Source organism: Anas platyrhynchos, chromosome 33, assembly GCF_047663525.1.
Source record: "Anas platyrhynchos isolate ZD024472 breed Pekin duck chromosome 33, IASCAAS_PekinDuck_T2T, whole genome shotgun sequence".
NCBI lineage: Eukaryota > Metazoa > Chordata > Aves > Anseriformes > Anatidae > Anas > Anas platyrhynchos.
The window spans coordinates 6,882,434-6,903,023 of record NC_092618.1 but is presented as its reverse complement, the minus strand read 5'-3'; the positions used below and the strand labels follow the sequence as shown (position 1 = coordinate 6,903,023).

General features: G+C 52.2%; 1 protein-coding gene and 1 long non-coding RNA gene across 2 annotated transcripts; both read left to right on the top strand.

The window, feature by feature from the left end:
- The first annotated feature begins 236 nt into the window (after positions 1-236).
- Positions 237-3,587, top strand: LOC140000346 (ATPase family AAA domain-containing protein 2-like). The gene is made up of 4 exons (XM_072030207.1): positions 237-1,186; positions 2,031-2,121; positions 2,549-2,863; positions 3,174-3,587. The coding sequence occupies exons 2-4, from the start codon at positions 2,088-2,090 to the stop codon at positions 3,302-3,304; spliced, it is 480 nt and encodes a 159-aa protein (XP_071886308.1). The 5' UTR covers positions 237-1,186; positions 2,031-2,087; the 3' UTR covers positions 3,305-3,587.
- Positions 3,588-3,902: 315 nt separating this feature from the next.
- Positions 3,903-6,933, top strand: LOC140000358 (uncharacterized). The gene is made up of 3 exons (XR_011805495.1): positions 3,903-4,734; positions 6,030-6,158; positions 6,729-6,933. It is a non-coding gene; the product is annotated as an uncharacterized lncRNA (long non-coding RNA).
- The last annotated feature ends 13,657 nt before the right edge of the window (positions 6,934-20,590 follow it).

Genomic DNA, 20,590 nt, shown 5'->3' with positions numbered 1-20,590 from the left:
TGTAGGAGGTACTCATCATGATGTTTTTTTTCCTATCTGGATCGTTTTTTATTGCAGAGGCTGTCTATTTTATGGCCCCCCAGGAACAGGGAAAACACTAGTTGCTCGTGCACTTGCCAGTGAATATAGCCGAAGTGACAGAAAAATAACATTTTTTATGAGAAGTGCTTCGGACTGCATGAGAAAATACGTGGGGGAATCAAAACGCCAACTTCGTGTGTTATTTGAACAGGTAAGGTTGAAATGCACAGTGTGTTCTGTCAGAGTTGAAACCATTATTTTCTGTGGTCAACGTTTTTAAGTAGAACTTGCTTTTTTTGTATTTTGTTATTTTTTTTTTCCCACTGAAACGGAAATGCCAGTGTTTCTGCTGTGAATGTCAGCTGTAGGAGCTACTGGAACGATTTGCTTCCTGTCACCCGGATACAGTGGGTTGACACAGACTGCTGTCTTCTGTTAGTCATGCCAGATACTCCAGTAGCTCTATCAGTAGAGGTCCCAGAGGCTGAAGTGAAAAATCTAGTTTAGATGACATTCCAACCATGATGTTTTTGTGTATTTTTCCTTTAGATAATGGTGTTTTACTCTGTGTTTTTGTGCTAGGCCTATCAGATGCGACCTTCAATTATTTTCTTTGACGAGATAGATGGTCTCGCTCCTGTGCGCTCTAGTAAACAAGACCACATTCATAGGTATTACAGTTTTGCACCTACATAAAATCTGCTTGATCTTTGGGGAATGAAAAAAAAAAAAAAGGATGATGACCTGTTTAATTTACTGTGAACACGTTAATTTATCCTGAAAACTTGTAACTCAATGCCAAAACAGGTGCTTCTAAACAATAGTTGAAACCAATTTACTAAGCCTGATATCAGCATGTGGTCTGTGTTAACTTACCTATTGTTTATGTCTTAAAATGAGTCTTGTCCTTAAAGCTTGTCCTTTTTGACTACTCATGGAAGAAAGTCATGTGGAATGTGACAAAATTTACTGAACCAGTAAGTAAAAATTATATTTTTCTATTAGTTCCATTGTTTCAACTCTTCTGACGCTTCTGGACGGCATAGTTAACAGAGGGGAGATCGTGGTAATCGGAGCTACCAACAGACTGGATTCTATAGATCCTGCTTTACGAAGACCAGGACGCTTTGACAGAGAGTTCCTCTTCAACTTGCCAAATAAAGAGGTGAGAACTGAAATTCAACGTTAGTGCTACCATGGCAAAGTCCAACTTTATAGGAAAAAAAAACTGACAACTTGAACAAGAGAGTGATATGTGGAGACACTGCGTTGTTCCATGGAGGGCAAATCTGGTACTGAATATATATGGTCAAGATGATACCACCAAGTAGTTAGTTCTGTAATCAAACCTTTCATTCCCAAAGTTGTACCTGTTTGCTTAATTATTTAGTCCACTTGGGCGCTTTCATCATGAAGTTGTGTTTTTGGTCTCAGTCCTTCACTTATGAATGAATAGGGGACATGTGTGCATTTGATTGTGCCCCGGATCAGTGGTAGTAGTTTGAGTCATAATTATTTTCTTCTTTATAGTAATTGTAGCAATTTGAAACATTGTGCCAGAAGTGCTTTCTGTGAATTTACTGCCTGAAAAGCAAATGTGATGAAGTAATGAGACTGTCACAATGAAAGCTTGTTAAATTTTAGAGAAGTTTTTTGGACAACAAAGAAATGTTTCTGGATAAATTTTTCATTGCAGTATTTTCCTCTGGGTCTTTAGGTCTCGTAGTTTGGAAACTTGTTATTGAAGCTATAAATGCCTTTTCTTTCACTGTAGGTTCCTAGAAAAAAGTCCAGTGTAACAAATAAGAAATATTCAATTTCCTGGTTGACAATGCAGAGTGTATATTAAATAACTGTAAAATACTTGAAAGTTGAGCAAGTAAGAAAAGCGTATTAGTAGATGAGGGGTTTTGAGGGAGGACTGTTTTGGTTTTTTTGTTTGTTTGTTTCTTGTTGGTATTTTTAAGTAAAACTTGAGACAAGCTAAAATGCAATGATTTTGCTTCCAGGCTAGAAAAGAAATTTTCAAGATTCATACTCGTGACTGGACCCCTAAGCCACCGGACATGTTGCTTGATGAACTAGCTGAGAAATGCATTGGTAAGACTGAAACCAAAATGGATTCTTGCTTGTGACCAAGTTGTAAAGAACCTTAGCTTGTACCAGGCAGTACCCAAGCTCTTGTGCCTTGCTGCACAACTAGTCAACGAGGCAGCTGGCACGCCTTCATAGCAATCAGAGTTAGATGCTTTCATCTATTTACTCTTTGTTGTCGTTCCTCTTGTTGTCTGAGAACATTAAATGGTTCTGGGGCATCTGCCTCAAGAGTATAGTTTTTGATGAGGAGTCTGCTTCAGCTGCATAAGCGCAGGATATCAGGCAGTGAGCAACATGAAACTTCCCTGCAGAGCGGTAGCACTTTGAATTCCCTGTTAACCTGTTTGGTTTTGACATGACAAATTCTTTAAATGTTGCATGTTGTAAACCTGGGCCTTGACTGATGTAACGTTTGATTTTTGTTTGTTAGGATACTGTGGTGCAGATATCAAATCCCTATGTACTGAAGCTGCTCTGTGCTCTCTGCGCCGATGCTATCCTCAGATTTATGCAAGTAGGGAGAAATTGCAACTAGACGTTAATTCTATTAAAATAAAAGCAAAGGACTTTTTCATGGCTCCGAAGAAGGTTGTTCCGGCATCAAACAGGATCGAGGCTTCACCCGTACAAGCACTATCACCCATTTTCAAGCCACTTTTTAAAAGATCAGTAGCGAATATTTTACAAGTTGTGCAGAAGATCTTCCCGCAGGCACAGCTAGTGCTAAAGGAGGACCGACAGCAAGGTATAACCACAGCATCCACTTCTTTATAATTCTGCTAAAGATTGTTCGTAAGCTCCTTTATTCTAAGGGAGAGAAAAAAATCACCAAGAGTAGCGTACCTTATACGTACACATCAGTGGGACTTGGTACAGCTTTGTAGGGCCTTGTGCCATCTGCTTAGATCTGTGGTGGGATGAACTCTAGGAAATAGCTTTCAGTGTGTGCTCTCAAATGAAGAAAGGGTTTTGGCACTGATTTAGAAGCTGTATTAATGTAAGAGAAAGAGACAAAGGCTATTCAGGGAAGTTAACAAACCTCTTTTGCCTTTCAGACCATTTAAATCCTATTTTACAAGATGGTATGTTCAACAGTGATGACGATGCATCCTTGGTTTCCGGAGATGAATTCAAAGATGGAATGCCTGACGGACCGGAGAAAAAACTCCTCTGTTTCAGCAGGTAAAGAAAGATAGATCCCTGTTATGTTTAAATTCTCAGGTCTGATGAGTCTTTGTAAACAGTTCCAGCTGTTAAAAGTGTGAGGGGTGGTAGACGAAGGGGTAACATCAAGTTAGTGTGTAGAAGGGGTGCTTGGTATTCACAAGAAGAGAGGGTGAAGGGACTAAAGTTGTAATGAAGTTGCTCTGAATGACCCAATTGAAAAGCCCAGGCTTCTCTTCCTAAGCCAAAGTGATCCGTAGACTACCAGAACACGTTGACTTAATCCATGGCATTCTTTGAAAGACTCAAGACCACATAAATGTCCTGTCTGTCCTTTTAGCTAAAAGTACCCCAACTTTAGGGGTTTGTGTTGCCACCTTTTGCCCTTCTGTTTTCCAGGATTGTTAAACCAGTAGTGAATTTTGTAGTAGAAAGAACACTGAGAAATGGCTTGTTAAAACACCTTGAGAAAAATTTGAATGGTGTCTTTATTTGTTAAGCCACCAAGTTGTGTTAATCTTGTGGTATTTTTTTGTCAAGTTAAACTTAACACTGAAAAGGAAAGTGCTAAGCTTTGTGGATATTCAACACCAAGATGGGGAACTCTAACTAATGGAAATCCAAGTTCAAATGGTAAGGGAGAAGTCCATCAGATCCTTTAGCACCCTATTCTTGCTGAGGAGGATTGCACTATTTATTAGCTTTAGCCTTCAATTTCACTCTATTTTTTCTGTTACAGCTCTCAAAAATCATCACACAGTTTATTCCATAACGATGTTGCTCCTCTAATTGTGCAAGCCTAGCCCACATGTTTCTGTAGGTGCTGTTTTTTTGATTCTAAAGTGTGTTTTTTTCTAATGGTACCTAACTGAAAGCAGGCAGTCACTGACACTCTTTTATTGTACGAGGTGCTTTCCAATAACGAGCAGCTTAGGTGAAAAAGCAGCACTTCAAGATGCGTGGATCCAGAGTAACATGTGGAATAGGAGACTTAAGCCCTAATGTTGTACTCTAAGATGTGTTCCCTAACCTGAATTGGCAACATGACTATTTTTTTTCACTATTAACCTTTTCATTAGTGCTTTTTGTTTGTTTGTGGGTATTTTTGTTTGCTTTTTTTTGTCTTAGTTTCTGTTTTTTTATGGAGCAGTGGCTTTAGCTGGAAAGAAGGGAGAAGCCAAGTATTTCTCAGTGCAGACGATAACAATTCTGTCTCTGTATTTGTAGAGAGAGACTGTTTTGCAGGTACAGGATACTTCACTGAGACTGTATTCTAGATAAACAGGAAACCTGACTGAAGAAATTTGTGTCCTTCCAGATTCCTGGGCATTTCAAGCAGTGACTCCTGAACATTCTTGGGAAGAAGACCAGCAACAGATAAGTGATGAGAACCCTGTACAAGTTCCTACAGAGACAGACTACATAGTTATCGTGGATCGCTATGAGCTCAAAGTATGTCTAATTTCAGCTTTTTTTTTGATGCTCAAATAGGACATATGCACTGTGACTGTTTAGTTTCCATACCTCGTGTAGATTTCTGTAGGCTACCATTTGCTTCTGGTCATCTGTAGTTTAGGAGACAGATTCTTTGCCTAATTTTTAAGATAAAAGGCCTTGCTGAATTTTAAAATACCACATTGACAACCTGCTAGTACTATTATGGATATCATTTAATGATTTGTAATTTTAATGATGGGTTTGAGGGCTTTTATTTGGGGATTTTTTTTTCATGCTTTGATGTATTAAGAACCTGAAAAGGATCTTTATTTCTTGCAGTGATGATTTTAAACCTGAAGTTAGCAGGTTGACGTAAACTAGCTAGCCATGGAGAAGTGACTACTTTTCTGAAATTCCTTGAAAGTGCAGCATTAGAAGTTCTTATAGTGTGTGTGTGTGTATATATATACACGAGGGAGGCAGAGTTTGCTGATTAGATGATAAGCAGCATTATTTCCAGGGGGCAGTAGTATTTCCATTTGGTATGGCTGCTCCCTAAAGCTACATACTCGCAGGCTCACACTGCTAATGGACAGCTGTGGCAGTGGAAGAAGGTGCTGCCACTAGCTTGTCACTGTTGCTGTGCCAGAGATTATCATCTCTGCATCTTTGGTAATAGAAATGGCTGTGTGAGAGAGAGGTGATTGCTACAAGCAGTCACTTTGCTATTTACCCACCCCTGAATTTAAAGGTAGGACTGAGCAAACTAATCCACCTTTGCTCTGGGCGTTTGAGCAATCTGTTCTGCCAGCAGAGTTGTAGGCATGGCACACGTGGGTAAAGGTAATCACCTAAGGGTGCTTCCTTTTCCAGCTGGCACAGCTGTATCTACAAGATCTGCAGCCTTTTTACAGTGCCCCGCGCTGCTGCAACGCTTCTCTAATGAAATGCAACAGTGGCTTTGCTGTGGCAGCAGCTGTCCTACAAAGAGGATCGTGTCATTCCCTGCTGCTTTGGGAGCAGTCGACTTGCAATTACAACCGTTGATGTGATTGATTAGTAGTAAAAGATTGTCCAAAATTTCAGCCTTTCCTTTCTCTGAAATATGAAAAATTAACTCATATTTTCCCTGCTGAAATCTTATGGGATATTTAATCTGTTCTCTGAAGTGTCACATTTTATTTAATAGCGTAAGAAAAAGTAGGCTGTCACTTGTATTGTTACTGTTCAACCTCTGAAAACATATAGAGCGTATTCAAAGGATCTTATACTATTCTAAAGTTGTTGTTTTGCTCCATTGTTGTCTTCAGAAACTGTTATGCTTTGTCACTAAGATAACGAAGGGATTTGACATTTAACACCTGGAAAAAGTATATGGCGTCATTAATCAGTGTATTTACAACCATAGAGAAGACTACGACAAAACCGATTTGGTGGAGGTAATTTTTGTTTTGAATTCTAGCGCTTTCTGTCACTGTTACGCAGTATTTGTGTGTTCTGGGATATCGTGGTTGTTTAGCATTGCTCTTTACTGCTTAGGTGTCTGTGCACAGACAACAACAACAGTACGACTTCTCCCTTTCAGTCTGGAAGACGTTTATCCATCTTGCAAAACCATTGTTGTATTTGGCATAATTGTTGGCAGTTTCTGCAGGAAAAAGCTTGAACTTGAAGACAACGGGTCCACCCACACAGCCCTTTCAAAGCAGTTAACTTTAGTCTGTCAGTAGTTTTCCTTGAGAACCATTTTGGGAGTGGGAGGACTATGAAGGGAAGGTGCTTTTCTAAGTCTTTCACTTGCTCTCTCCCTCTACAGCCAGTCATGCACGGTGATAGTGGTTGTTCCATCCTTGGAGAGAAATTTAAGTATATAACAAGAGTTTGAGACTTCTCTCTAGTCACACTCTAATCTCTTTTTAACTAATGCGCTTGAGCATCTGTAACTGGGGAGATTTCTGCCTGTGCCAGTTTTACACTGAGTCAAATTCTCTGGTCTCTTCCTGTAAAAGATGATTTCTGAGTTGTCCGAATTCCTCCGAAATCTGCGTGAGGCGTCCATGGTCCAAGTCAGGTGTTCCCGGTATACGCTGGATATTCACTCTTCACATTGAAGATCCTTGAACCCATTTATCTTAGAGTTGCTTGTGCTTAAGAACAGATAAAATGTGTTGTGCTGATCAGTCTGCCTTAAAAAGAGAGTGCCTCTTTTTTTTAGGCACTGGTCATCTCGATCTCTTTTTCCACATCTGATAAAGAGTTAGAACGGACACACTCTGTTCTGCCTGTGAGAGGATTATTTAGATTCAGGGAGGCCGCTCCTGAAAAAAAAAAAAAAAAGAGATCTTTTAGCTCGAGAAGGGATTTATTTCTAATCTCATGGCCTGTGAACTTTTGTAACTTAACATTTAATTTATTATTTGGGACCAATTCCCCTTTTTGGGAAACAACTCCCCATTTGGGGAAAATATTCCCTTGTTTGGGGAAATTTCCCCCTTTTTTGGGAAAATTCCCCTGTTTGGGGGAAAAACTCCCTCTTTCTGGGTAACAACAACATACTTTTAGGAACAATTCCCCCTTTTTGGGGAAATTTTTTCCCCAAAAAGGGGGAGTTTTTCTCCAAAATTGAGATTTTTTCTCCAAAGGGGGGAGTTTTTCCCACAAAGGGAGCAATTGTTGCCAAAAAACGGGGAATTATTACCAAAAGGGGGGAGTTGTTCCCCAAAAACGGGGGAATTTTCCCCAAAAAGGTGGCATTGTTACCTAAATAAGGGGAGTCATTCCCAAAAAGTGGGAGTTGTTTACAAAAAGTGGGAAGTTTTGCCAAGAGAGGTGGAATTGTCCCCAAAAGGGGATGTCTTTGAGGTCTTGTGTGGGGTCTCCTGTGAGACAGGAGGGGTCTGGACCCCTCGTTTTTGGGGTCTCCACCAGCACTGGGGTGGGCCTGAGGGCTTGGCTGCTGGTTTGGCTCTGGGGTAACCGGGACAGGGTCCGGATCGGCCCCCTGAGGGGTTCAGGGGCTGCTCTGCTCCCTCTGCGCCTGCCCTAGAGCACCTCGACTCCCCCCAGCAGCCCCTAGCTTTTCTGGGACCACCCCCCCCCCGGTACTGTTTTGTGTGGGGTGGGGGCGAGAAATGGGGGCTGGAGGCGCTCAGCTCTGCTCTTAGCTCTGCTCTTCCCCTTGTTATACATGAGGTCTCAACTCAATCTGAACTTTGTAATATTTATAAAACAAATATTTCTAAAAGGTATAAAAGCTATAAAAGGTATAAAAGGCAAGTAAACAGCGCTGGGTGTGCGGGGAGTCTACGCTCCACCAGCACGCACACACGAACATCAAACATTCTAAATATACAGAACATTGCTTTACATACTAAACCCAAGTATGCCTATACATACGTACAATCAGGAAAGGTAACAAACAATCCTCCAAGTTCCACGACTCAACTGTCTCCATTTTCCACTCCTTTTCTTGATTACTAACAAGTCTCCGTTTTCCATTCCTTTTGAACAATATGTCTTGCTTTATGTTGTCAAGCAACTCGGTCCTCAGGCCCTATGGATCCCGTTCTTCCCAAATCGAAGACAAGCATATCCAGCTCCTTCTCAAGGCCATAGGGCCTGGGCCAAAAGGCACATCCAGGTCACCATGGGCGTAACAGCAAAAGCCTTCGATGGCTGTAGCAGCAGAGGGGCCGGTGGCGTGGCAGAAGGAGCAGTAAAGGAGCCCGCGGCTCCCTCACAGTCTGGCAAACCACACGTTTCTGACTGTGGTCCCACAGGGCTCTTTAAGGCCTCAGAGACTGCTCGCCAGGTGCCGAGCAATCCCACTGCAACCTTGTCGTTTCTTGTTGCAGAGTCCCACACCTTGACCTCAGTTTGGTCCCATGTTTCAGGATCATAAACTGTCCGATTGTTAATAAGGAGAATAAGCTGTGAGGTGACCAGGACAGTCTTTGTTCCTAAGGACGTATGATTCCCCATAATGCGCAGCTGCTTAGCAGCGAGGGGCAGTTGTGTGCTGGCTCCGCTTCTCTCAGCTCGAGCTTCTCTCCAGCTCTGGCGCGCCTGTTTCCAGTACGAGCTTCTCTGAGCAGTTTGCTGAGTTTGGCCGAACCTATCTTCATGAGGCAATCAAAATGCCTGTTCCCGTCCTGGTCTCCATTCTGCCAGCCTGTTCCTCTTCACTTCTTTTTCCTGCTTCTTTATTGATGTAACTTCATCGTGTTGCCTTTTTTTCTTCTTCTTTCGTGAGGGCAGGCTCCCCTCTTATCCCCTTCTCTCCACAGCAGTTCTTTTCAAAACAACTTTTCATTGCTCAAACAACTTTGAATGTAACAACAACAGCAAACACCCAGGAGCTTCCATGCCTTACTGGCTGGAGAACAAGAAACCCGAGCCTGCATGGAGTCTCCTGAATCACCCTTCTTGGTTCCCTCTAAACTCTTTTACATTCCTGATGGCCTCCTCGTTAAGAGTCTAATTTTATCTCAACCACAGGGCTTTCCAAGCCCCATGGCCACACTCCCAAATCTCCCCCTTCTTTACTAATATCAACCATTTTCTCCACACGAATTACCACTCCATATATCACAATCCCTCATCTTCTTTTGAGTATCATTAATCCGTGTCTTGTTTTCAGATTTGGCCAAGGCCAATTGAACCAGAAGAGAATGCTTTCACAATATTCTCTGCAAGATTTATAAACAAGTTTTTAGCAATTATTGGACTCCCATATCTAGAATATTTCACCCAACTCATTGTTCCACACAATGTATACTAATCATCCCCAGCAGCATCACATACATCAAATTTGATTGATCAAAGTAGATAACCAATCCTCTAGGTATAGAGGATTATATATACTTGCAGCGCCGCCTCTTCTGCAAGTGGGGGCTGCACGCCAGTGAGGGGGGCACAGGGTGATAACGGGTGACAACATCGACATCCACTACGCCACCAAGGGCCTGCAAGGTGCGTCCCCAGAGTGTCCCCAAGGTGTCCCCAAGGTGTCTGCAAAGTGTCCCCAAATAGCCGCCAAGGTGTCCCCAAAGTGTCCCCAATGCCCCCTCCCTTTTGTCGCCCCCCCCCAGGCTGACCCAAGCTGCACCTCGAGGTGTGGCACCAGGGCTCCCTGGGGCATAGCGAGCTGATGGGCTTCGGCTCCTGCCAGATCCCCAGCGCCCCGGGGTGCCACGCACTGACCTGCGTCACCTGGCGGCCCCAGGGGACCTGGCGGGAGCGCCTGAGCCAATTTTGGCTGGGGGGGGGGGGCCCCCAACCGCTTACCCCCAACCCCGGTTACGGCGACCGCATTCAGCTGCGCACCGGGGCCGCCGGCACCGTGCGCCTGGAGCTCGGCATCATCCTGGGCCACTTCGAGCGCTACGGGGTGCAGTGCTGAGCCCCCCCCGCGGGGGGGACACAGGGGAGCACCGAGCACCCCCAAGACCGACGCCCCCCCCCCCCAACTCCCCCAGCCCCGGTACTTGGGGGTCTCGGGACTGGTGCAGGATGGAGACGCGGGGAAGGGGCCCGGGGAAAAGGGTCTTTTTGGGGAAGGGGGGGGTACTGCTGGGGGGGGGTCCTGGTTGGGAAGGGGGTTCTGGGGGGGCAATTGGGGGTGGGGGTTAATGAGGGGGGCTGGAGGGGGTAATTAGTGGGGATGGGGGAAATTGGAGGACTGGTTGGGGTAATTATTGGGGTGGGGGCGATTGGGGGTGCTGGTGGGGTAATTATTTGGGATGGGGGGCAATTTGGGGGGGCTGGAGGGGGCAATTGGGGGACTGGGGGGGTAATAATTGGGGATGGGGCAATTGGGGGGGCAATGGGGGGAGAAGGGAGTAAGGGGATGTAAAAGGGAGGGCGGGGGTGCAGTGGGGGGGGCGGGGGGGCAATTGGGGGGGTCAGACAGGGCAATTGGGGGGGTCAGACGGGGCAATTGGGGGAACAAGAGGGTGGGGGGGGCTGCGATGGGCTTGGGATGTGCAGTGCAAGGGGGTGGGGAGCTCCTTGGAGGGGGTGCAGAAACCCCTGGGGGGGGACATGGACCCCCCCCTCTGGGGTGGGGTGACACCGTGTGTGTGTGGCCCCATGTCCCCCCCCCCGTGTCCCCGCAGGGCATGGCGGAGCTGCACGTCATCAGGCAGCTGGTGGGGGCCAGCGGCTTCCCCCAGCGCAGCCTCTTTTGCAAGTGGGGGCTGCACGCCGGTGAGGGGGGGGCACAGGGTGACAACAGGTGACAACATCGACGTCCACTACGTCACCAAGGGCCTGCAAGGTGCGTCCCCAGAGTGTCCCCATATTGTCCCCAGGGTGTCCCCAGATAGCTCCCAAGGTGTGTCCCCAAATAGCCCCCAAGGTGTCCCCAATGTGCCTCCAGATTGTCCCCAAATTATCCCCAGAGTGTCCCCAAAGTGTCACAAAATAGCCCCCAGGGAGGGGGCTCCCCTCTGGAGCTCTCCTCAGGCCCTCCCCCCGGTACCCCCACGTCCCTCGGGAGCCCCCTGAGCACCCCCAGACCCTTCTGAGCACCCCCAGAGCCCTCCTTAGGGCTCTCCCCTGCACTCCCGCATCCCTAGGGAGCTCTTTGACCACCCCTGAAGCCCTCTGAGCACCCCCAGACCCATCTGAGCATTCCCAGAGTCCCCAAAGCCCTCCTCAGGGCTCCCCCCATTACACCCCCTGCCACTCAGGAGCCCCTTGAGCACCCCCAGAGCCCTCCTCAGGACTCCCCCCTGCACCCCCACATCCCTCGGGAGCCCTTTGACCACCCCCGGAGCTCTCTGAGCACCCCCAGAGCCCCCTGAACACCCCCGAAGACCCTCTCAGGGTTCCCCCCATTACCCCCCCACCCCTCAGGATCCCCCTGAGCACCCCCAAACCCCTCCGAGCATCCCCAGAGCCCCCTAAGCCCCCCCGTAGCCCTCCTCAGGGCTCCCCCTGTTACCTTCCTGTCCCCTCAGGATCCCCCTGAGCATCCCCAAACCCCTCCGAGCACCCCCGGAGCCCTCTGAGCACCTCAGGAGCCCCATAAACCCCTATAGCCCCCCCTCAGGGCTCCCCCCGTTTCCCCCCCGTTCCTCAGGAGCCCTGTGAGCACCCCCAGACCCCTCAGAGCACTCCCGGACCCCACCCCCTCGGACCCCCCCACGCCCCTCGGAGCCTGGCCCCGACCCCATCTCCCTCCCGAGCCCTCCCCCCCCCCCCAGGCGGCCCCCACCTGGCAGCCACAACTTGGGGCGCAGCAGCACCTCCAGCGTCGCCCTCTCGGGGCTCTCCCTTGAGCCCCGCACCTCCGCGGGGCCGTACAGCCCGGCCAGCACCGAGGTGTCACCTGCGCGAAGGGGGACACAGAGGGGACGGCACTGCCACCGGGCCCCGAAAAACCCCGGGGACAGAACAATAATGGATGATGCTCAGAGGGCCTTACGGGGTGAGTGAGCTCTCCAGAAACATCTTTTACCCTGATCTCCTGGGAGGCAGCAGACTTCTCCATGGGTTGGGTCAGGCCGGCATATGCGGCCCTCTGTTCTGCTCAGAAGGGAGTCACTTATGACAGTAACCCTTCTCTTCTTCTTGATGGAGGTGGTCGTGATACTGGGGAAGGCTGACTTGCCCTAGAAAACCCCTCCAACCTGGATGGACCTTCATGCACATCATCGTTTGTGTGTCCATTACTTCCAGAGTCTGTTGTTTCAGGGCACCTGAAAGGAAGGTGAGGTAGGCAAGGAGGGGTCCGCCTGCTGCCCCGAGCAGATCTAAACTTCCATCCCTTCGTCACTGAGATGCACTCCTTCTGCCTGATGGCCAGAGGGTAGGGGATCCTCCATTTCCTCTGCTGTGTCTGCCTGACGCATCTGTCCCAGGGCTGGCACAGTACAGTTCAACCTTCTCCGACTCCCTGGTGCTCCTCAGCCTGCCCACCTCCTCCCGAAGCTCTGCCAGGAGGCTGAGCAGTTCTTCTACCTGGGCGCACCTACCACAGGTGGACTCACAGGATGGGATGTCAGGAAGAATTTCTTCATGCAAAGGGTGGAACCGGCTGCCCAGGGCACTGCTGGAGTCCCAGGCCTGGAGCTATTAAAGAAATGCGTGGACTTGGCGCTAAGGGCCGTGGTTTTGTGGTGGGCCTGGTGGTGTTAGCTGACGCTTGGACTTGAGTTGAAGGCCCTTTTCCAAGCGCAAGGGTTCTGTGACTCTTTCACTGGTTGAGTAGGCGCCATGCAGTCACCGGGCCCAGGGAAAAGACGTCCTTGGTGGCCTCCAAGTTAGCTCAGCGTCATGGCACCGAGTCACTGTGAAGGAGCTGCTGGAATAACGAGACAACAACCTAGTTCTATTAAAATATATATTGCTCTTTTGAGGACTGCTGCGGGGCTAGCGGCAGCAGCAACACAGCAGTGGAAATCTCCGTCCTGACATTGCGTTATGCCTTGACACCAGGATCAGGATGGTTTCAACTGCCAGGAAACGGACCATGGGTTCCGGGTCTTTCTCTAAAGGCTGGAGGACTGCAAAAGAAAGAAGAGCAGAGATGAAAACCCACTCCTTGCAGAGATCCCCAGGCATCCCCTGCAGACCATGCCAGCCCCACTCAACTCTTCCCCAGGCCAGGAGGAGCAGGAGGGACAAAGGAATCCGTTGAAAGCTGCTGCTCAGCAATGTCCCAAATGCAGCCACCAGTCCTTCCCCACCTGCGCACCACAGGTCAAGTGGGGCACCTTCACAAGCTGGTTCCCTCACCACCTGCCTCCATCCCTTGGGAGGATTCACACACTCCAGGAATCTCCTGGACTCTTTCCTCTCGCTATTGTGCTTCCCCATGAGAGCAAGGGCTAGCAATCGTGACCCTGCTCCTAGCTGCTTGTAGGCTGTCTCATCTCCCTCTTCGTCCTGGTTGCGTGCTCTACAACAGGCTCCCACCTTCTGTCAGCCTTACTGCCCTTTCCCCTGACTCTTCCTCAGGGACACTCAACCCTTTCAGCGGCACTGCCCAGCTCCAGGCTGGGAGGCCATTCCCTGACACCACAGGCTACCCCGTCTCCTCTCCCTCGTTCCTATGGCTGCATTGCTCCTCCGCCCCGAAGCATTTCCCTGGAGCAGGGCAAGGCACGGGGGCCTCTGCCGCTGTCCCCCCAGCCCTAGCACACCCCCCACTGCCCTCACTCACCTCTGAGGATTTCCTCCAGCTTCTCCTCGCTCTGGTCCTCGCAGTAGCGCGCAGCAAGACCTAGACACAGAGACCCCATCAGAGCCCCGCTCCCCAGCACGCTCCCAGCAGCGCAGCCCCTGGCCTGGCCAGCCAGGCTGTGCCCCCTCCTGCACCCTGGAGCAAGGGCCCAGTCGGGGGGCTCTGGGGGCAACAGGGCTGTGCCTCACTGCCAGGGCAGTGCCTGGGGCTGCCAAAGGCTGCCCCAAGAGGGACCCAGGGGCTGGGCTCACCAATGAATCTGACGGCCTCAAGTCGCAAAAGGGTCTGAGTGTCCTGCAGGTAGGGCTGGCTCTGCTGCAGGTATTCTTCTACTCTGCCTCTGTCCTGCTGCAGCTGGAGAGAGAGAGAACGCAGGGTCACGGGGCTTGCACACCCTCTCCAGGGTCTCCTCCAGCATCCTGGGGGCAGGGAGGGCAGAGGGGCCTGCAGAAGAGCCCCCTGGGGCTCTGTGCTGGCAGGAAGGGAGCGAGGATGCGGCTGCAGGCAGCGGGCTCTGGCCGGGCGCGTTTGCCCAGCTGGAGCAAACCAAGTTGGGTCCTTACCAAGCACTCTCCAATCCTCCACGTCTGTTCTGTCTGGGCCAAGCGTTTGAGCTCCTTGCGTCGCAGAAACTCTGCAGCCACAGCGAGAGCTTCCCCAGAGCCCTGCGGAGCAGCAGAGGTTGGGAGGTAGCAGCACAGCCTTGGGAAGGAGACCCTCTGTCCCCTCCTCTTGGCAGGGCTGCGAGCCTTTCCCAGCGCGTTATGGGAGGCTGTGGTGAGGGGTAGCGTGCACTGGGTTCAGTGGCCAAGGCAAGGCCACGGGACAGCCACCATCGGAGGCAGCTCATGCTGCCGGCCAGAGATCCCCCAGAGCAACCCTGTGGCATCAGCACACCCTTGCCCACATAACTGCTCAGCTCTGAGATCTGTACCTTTGCTACGCTCTCACTCTGGTCTCTCATATGAAAGTAGAGTGGGAGAAGGCTGCTGTGAACCGTCCTCTTCATTTCCTTCTTCCTTTGCCGCAGCACAGCCTCCACCACGGCTTGGAAGAGGCAGATGGAGTGCTCCCGCACCTGGCTGGACGCCTGGCAGGGAGGAGGACAGGAGGAATTTCAGCATTAGCGTGGCCGATGTGAAGGGAGCTCCCAGCACTGTGAGATGCTTCAGCGCTGGATCCTTCCCAGAGGAGCTGCTCAGGGGCAGCTGCAAGGCCTGGTGCCCGTGAAGGGCAACGCAATCGGTTGCCATCGCAGGCTGCCCGCCAGCCACCCCACTTTCGCCACCAGCCGCACCAGCCATGCCCAAGCAGAGCTCCCCAGCGCCTGGGCTGACGAGGAGACTGGGAAGGCCCTGCCTGAGTGCTGCCCACAGGGCCGGGCTGAAGGGCAGCCCTCGTTACAGGGGGCCCAGCTGAGGGCTCGGGCTCCCGCAGCACACTTACGTGGTCAAAGAGTGGCAGGAGCTTCTCAGCCAGCTGCGGAGGCGGGCCACTGGCCTCCCTCCTCTCCACATGAGCCATCACGTTTCTCAGCACAAGCAGGGCCTTCAGCACCATGTCTGTGTTGGTGTCCTGCAGGGCCTCCACAATGTGTGACAGCACGACCTGAATTTCCCTTGCCTGTAGGAAAGACACCATTTCCCTTCCGTGAGGCAGTGAGAGACCACCCTGGGCAAAGGGCTCTGGTTCCTGAGCACCAGCCTCCTGCCTTGCTTCCTGGCAGCGGGGAGGGACGGGAGGGCAGAAGAGCAAAGCCCCAGGCTGCCAACATGGCTTTGCTTGACGATGGCCCGCTCACCTTCTCAGGGCTCTCTGACACGGTGCAGAGCCCTTTCAGAACCATCAAGCGCATCTCTGGTCTTGGGTGCCACAGGTAGCTCAGGAGGTGCACTGGGTTACCAAACTCATAAGTGTAATTCTGGGCCAGCATCTGCAAGAAAGAGCAGTGAGAGCCTGGCAGGGCCTGCAGGGCTCCCTGCAGCCTCTTCTTCTCCCACCTTTGGGCAGGGATGGGGCAGCGCCAGCTGGCACCAAAGAGGCACCAGGCGCGGGGAGCTACGGGGGCTTGCCGGCCCCAGGGACCATGTGTCCGTACGTCCTGCGGGAGCTGGCAGTTTGGGGGTAGATGGGCACAGGGCTGTGCCTGTGTGCCTGAAGGGGCACACGTAGCCCTGCTGGGAGCAAGGTTTCATCTGGGAACTCACAGCCAAGCGACGGATGCAGGTGTCTTCGGTGACTGCGGTGCACCAGTTGCGCAGCGGCAAGTCTTCCATCATGATGCTTAAAACCCTCTCCAAGGTCCTCGGCATGGCCAGGATCACCTCCCACATGGCCAGGTCAGTGCTGCAAGCCCAGAATCCTCTGTCAGTGAGGCTGCCTCAGCCGCAGGGCCACAAACTGGGCCAGCCCCAGAGGACCCAGGCTGTCCTGCAGCCCCTGTGACTTGGGGAACACTGAGGGCCCAGCCTGGGCAGGCAGGAGGGGGCTGAGCTGGTGTTCCCTGGGGGCAGGGGGACTCTGGGCTGCCTTGGACAGCTGGGCTGCTGCAGCCCTGGCTGGCCCAGTAGGGCTGGAACACATTGGTGGGAAGGAGGGCTGTGCTCCTTGGGGATGTCCTGCCCTTTGCCATTGGTGTGGCAAGCAGAGAGTCTCCAGGTGCATCTCCCGACGCGGAACAAGCCCTCAAGGATGTTAAGGCCAGGACCTGTCACGTGGCGGAGAGAACTGCAGCAAGTTCTTGGCTTCGTCCCTGGGCATCATGTTGGTCATCTGGAGAAGCAGGGAGTCCAGGCACTGCCGCGCCGATGCCGTGTGGATGCTGCCCAGGTTTCTCCTGATGCATTCCATGATCTTTGGCACCTTGGGGGACAAAGTGGGAATGGTGTTGCCAGCAGACCGCAGCCATTGCCACAGCTGCCACTCAAACTTTGGCCCCTTCCATTGCTCTCTGCTGGCTTCAGGTGGCTTCTGGAGCCCAAGAGACCCCGATGTGCGAGGGAGGCAGGGAGGGAGGCAGGGAAGGAGAGAGGAACCACGCCTGGAAGAGCTCAAGGGCAGGGCCATGGCCACAGGCCACTTACATCTGTCAGCCAGTAGTCAGGGTCCTCCAAGGCTGCGTCCAGCACGCTGCAGGCCCCCTGCTTGTCATGGATGCTGGAGTCTTGTAAAGCTTCCAGGGCTGTGAGGATGATGTCCAGCCTCTCAGCAGGGAAGAGATGTCCTCCAAACCGCTGTGGGAAGAAGGAGGAGCGAAGACATGCCTCACTGAGTGTCCCAAGGGTGCTGCTTAGCTGAGCAGCAAGGGCAGCTCTGGAGAGAGGGCCCTCGGGGGAAGGGGTGAGGATGGGGCATATGGGGCCAGAGTGCTGGCCCTGCAGGTAACCAGGGCTTGCTGGTGGCCAGGAGGGCTGGAGCTGCTGCCGGGACACAGGGGAGCAGCCTTCGCATAGCCCCAGCCTGGGGACAAGAGGAACCCTCTCAGCAGGGCGAGTGAGGCCGTGCCAGCCCCACCGGTTCTGGACCCCTTTGCTCACACGAGATGCCTGCTGATGCTGCGGACAAGATCCCCAGCAAGGCCAGAGCTCATTACCTTGGCAATTTCACACGGAGTTGATGGTATAGAAAATGGAAGTTTTGCATACTCCAATTTCTTGTGTCTCTCTGCATAATTTACCATGTCCTCTCTCAATATGCATTCTAAACAGGGGGAAACAGCGAAGAGTCAGTAGGGAAGAGCATCTTTGCCAACAAGCTTGCCAAATGGTGAAAAGCACTTTCACTAGGAATGGCTGAGGAGGGAGGCTCAGACCCCCGGCGAGGAGAGTGGTGGGCAGGGATGTAAAGCACAAGGTGAGGAGTGCTGGGAGCAAGAGGGACCTCAGGGATGATGCAGAAGGAGGAGAAGCAATGGCGTTGGGTGCCGTGGGGGTAGCAGCGTGTCACAGACCCCCTTCTGCTCGGGGTCAGGATGTGCAGGAAGCCCCCTGACACCTGCCTTTAAGACGGCAGGGAGCAAACAGTCAGGGAGCATTCTGGAGGGCGTCACCATCCCTGGTGATGCACGGCTGGCTCTGCTGTTCACTCCTCGGGGAAGATGCGGTTTGGGAAGTGCTCATCGATCGATGGCTTAGACTGGGGGACACCACAAAACAGCGTGGTAGGTGATCTGGGGAGGGTTGGGAAGGACAGCAGCAGAGAACTGCTCCTGGACGGCAGGTGAGCGTCTAGCTTCTGCGGAAAACGATAGCCAGAATGCTGCGGGAAGCTGCTGTGAGGAGCAGAGGAGGCCAGGGAACCTGGCAGAATTCCGTGGGCAGCCTCCACCAAGCACAAAAGCAATCCTTCACAATACTCAGGGAGAACAGGCAGACAAACCAGCAGATGTCTGTGTGCAGATGGACATTGCCCACCACACCTTCTTACCTCTTCCTTCTCTGACGACTGTGTACATGCGATGAAGACTTCCCAAAGCTGAGTGGCTCATGGAATCATCGCCACTGCTGAAAAGCAAGAGGTGGCCCAGCAGCTTGCCCAGGATGGGGATGCGCAGGTTGAAATCTGTGGGCTCATCGTTGCCATAGTTTTCAAAGTTCCCTAAGATCTGTTTGAGGAAGGGAGGAGAGACAAAGGGCTTAGTGGAGGCAGAGCCAGCCCCTGAGATAGCAGGGCCTGGGGAGGGAAGAGCAGGGGTGAAGGAGGAATGAAGACCCTCAATTCACAGTGCTGAGGCACTCACGTGCGTTGAGGGTTGCCTCGCAGGCACCCTTGCATGGCAGGATGCTCTGGGATGCAGGAAAGGGTGGAAAATTCCTTGTGCCTTACCTTGATCACCAAATACCAGCGGAAGAAAGTAATCAGCCTCTCAATCACCTTCACAGCGCTCTCACGCACATCTGAGTTTTTGGAGACAGCAAAGTCCAGCAGCGCCTGCGAGGAGAGAAGTTGCTGGGGGTTGACAGCGGTCTGCAAATGTGACCTGAGAGGATTCTTTGGAAATTCTTTGCAAATGCCAAACCTTCAACATATTCTGCATCTCTGTGTTGAAACTGGCGATGGGACAGTTGAGTACGAAGCCCTCCAGCATGGTGTCCATGGCTTTCATAGTCTGCAGGGAGGACAGAAGAGCATCGAATTATTTCTCTGGCCCTCCTCACCCCCAGGAGCTGGCTCTGAGCCCCTCGGGAGTTCAGGGGTGGCTTTGGGGCTAAAAAGCTGCTGTGTGCAGACCTCCTGCAGCACAAGATCAGGTCGGGGAAGGGGGAAGGGTGAGGCTGGGAAAGCAAATCTGGGCCCCGGCCCTGCACTGGTCTCTGGTTGTGTCAGCACGGGGAAGCAAGGCAGCAGCTCAGCATGACTGGGGGTGCCGGTACCTCACCCAGCACATACCTCGGCGTAGAGCACTCCTGTCTCTGGCACATCTGACTCGGGAGGCAGAAAGAAGACGCTCTTGAAGCACATGTTTAGGAGACTCTCCCTTTTGCCATGCAGTGCTGTTGGCACGGTCTTGCTGAAGGAGAGAGAGAGAGGAGCCTGTTGGACGCAGTGCCTTGAGGCTTATGAAGGAGGACACAGACCTCCCTTGGCCAGGCATCCCTGGGAGGGACGGGCAGCCTCCCTGCCAGCTTCAGGGCCACCAGGACATTGCCACCAGGGGCTGGGCACGCACCTGAGGAGGGCGACAGTCTCCATGGCCTTCTGCCGGAATGCTGTGCGCAAGCTGTCCACGGGCTCCTTTTCCAGCAGCGCCTGCAGAGCACAAGCAGGATGAGACCTTGGAGCCGCCGGCACCCAGCAGCAGCAGAGCCAGCGCTGCCCCAGCCCTCGCCTCCCAGGGGGCTGGTGCCGGGGGGCCTTGCCCCTTCCCCAACCCGCTGCGCATCCTCTCACCATGATGTTCTCCACCAGGTTAGTTTGGCAGCAGAAGTCATGCAAGTTCATTGGCACACCCCTCTCTGTGACACATGTGCACAGATCGCAGATTTTGCTGAGGAACAGCATCTTCTGCTCCTCGTCGTCCTGGCAGCCACAAAGACACCAACAGAGCATTAGGGGGACACCCACGGCCAGCAGGACCAAAGCCTTGAGGGGTCTGGGGCTGTGTGGGACCCCTGGAGGGCAGCGCCAGGAGCACAGCTGTGATGCAAGCGGCTGCCATTACCTTTTCTGTGCCTCTGACATATGCCCTGATGAATTCCACGGCCTTGTCTCTGCACAGTTTCCATGCCTTACCTGGAAAGGAGGAAAGCAAAGAGTGCTGCAGAGAGGGGCTGAATGCAGGGGTGAGGAGAGGAAGGGCCCCAGCCCCAGAAGGCCGTGGGGAGGCCGCGGGGATGCCCAGAGGCTGCAGCAGCTCCGCTGGGAAGAGAGGCTGAGGGAGCTGGGCTTGTGGAGCCTGGAGAAGGCTGCGGGGGGACCTCGCTGCGGCCTCCCCGTGCCCAAAGGGGCCTCCAGGAAAGCTGGGGGGGGATCTTCATCATGGACTGCAGCGACAGGACAAGGGGTGACGGCCTTAACCTCAAAGAGGGCAGGTTTCTTTCGGACAGGCAGGGATTTCTCTCCTTCACGCCCAGGGCAGTGAGGCCTTGGCGCAGGCTGCGGTGCCCCCTCCCTGGCACTGCCCACGGCCAGGCTGGGTGGGCTTTGGGCAGCCTGGGCTGGGGGGAAGCATCGTGATCGCCG

Bases quoted from the DNA above. Each gene is read 5' to 3' on its own strand.
- LOC140000346 (XM_072030207.1), top strand. From the start codon at position 2,088: ATGTTGCTTGATGAACTAGCTGAGAAATGCATTG. The intron at 2,122-2,548 runs GTAAGACTGAAA...TTTGTTTGTTAG, and splicing joins ACTAGCTGAGAAATGCATTG to GATACTGTGGTGCAGATATC. The intron at 2,864-3,173 runs GTATAACCACAG...TTTGCCTTTCAG, and splicing joins AAAGGAGGACCGACAGCAAG to ACCATTTAAATCCTATTTTA.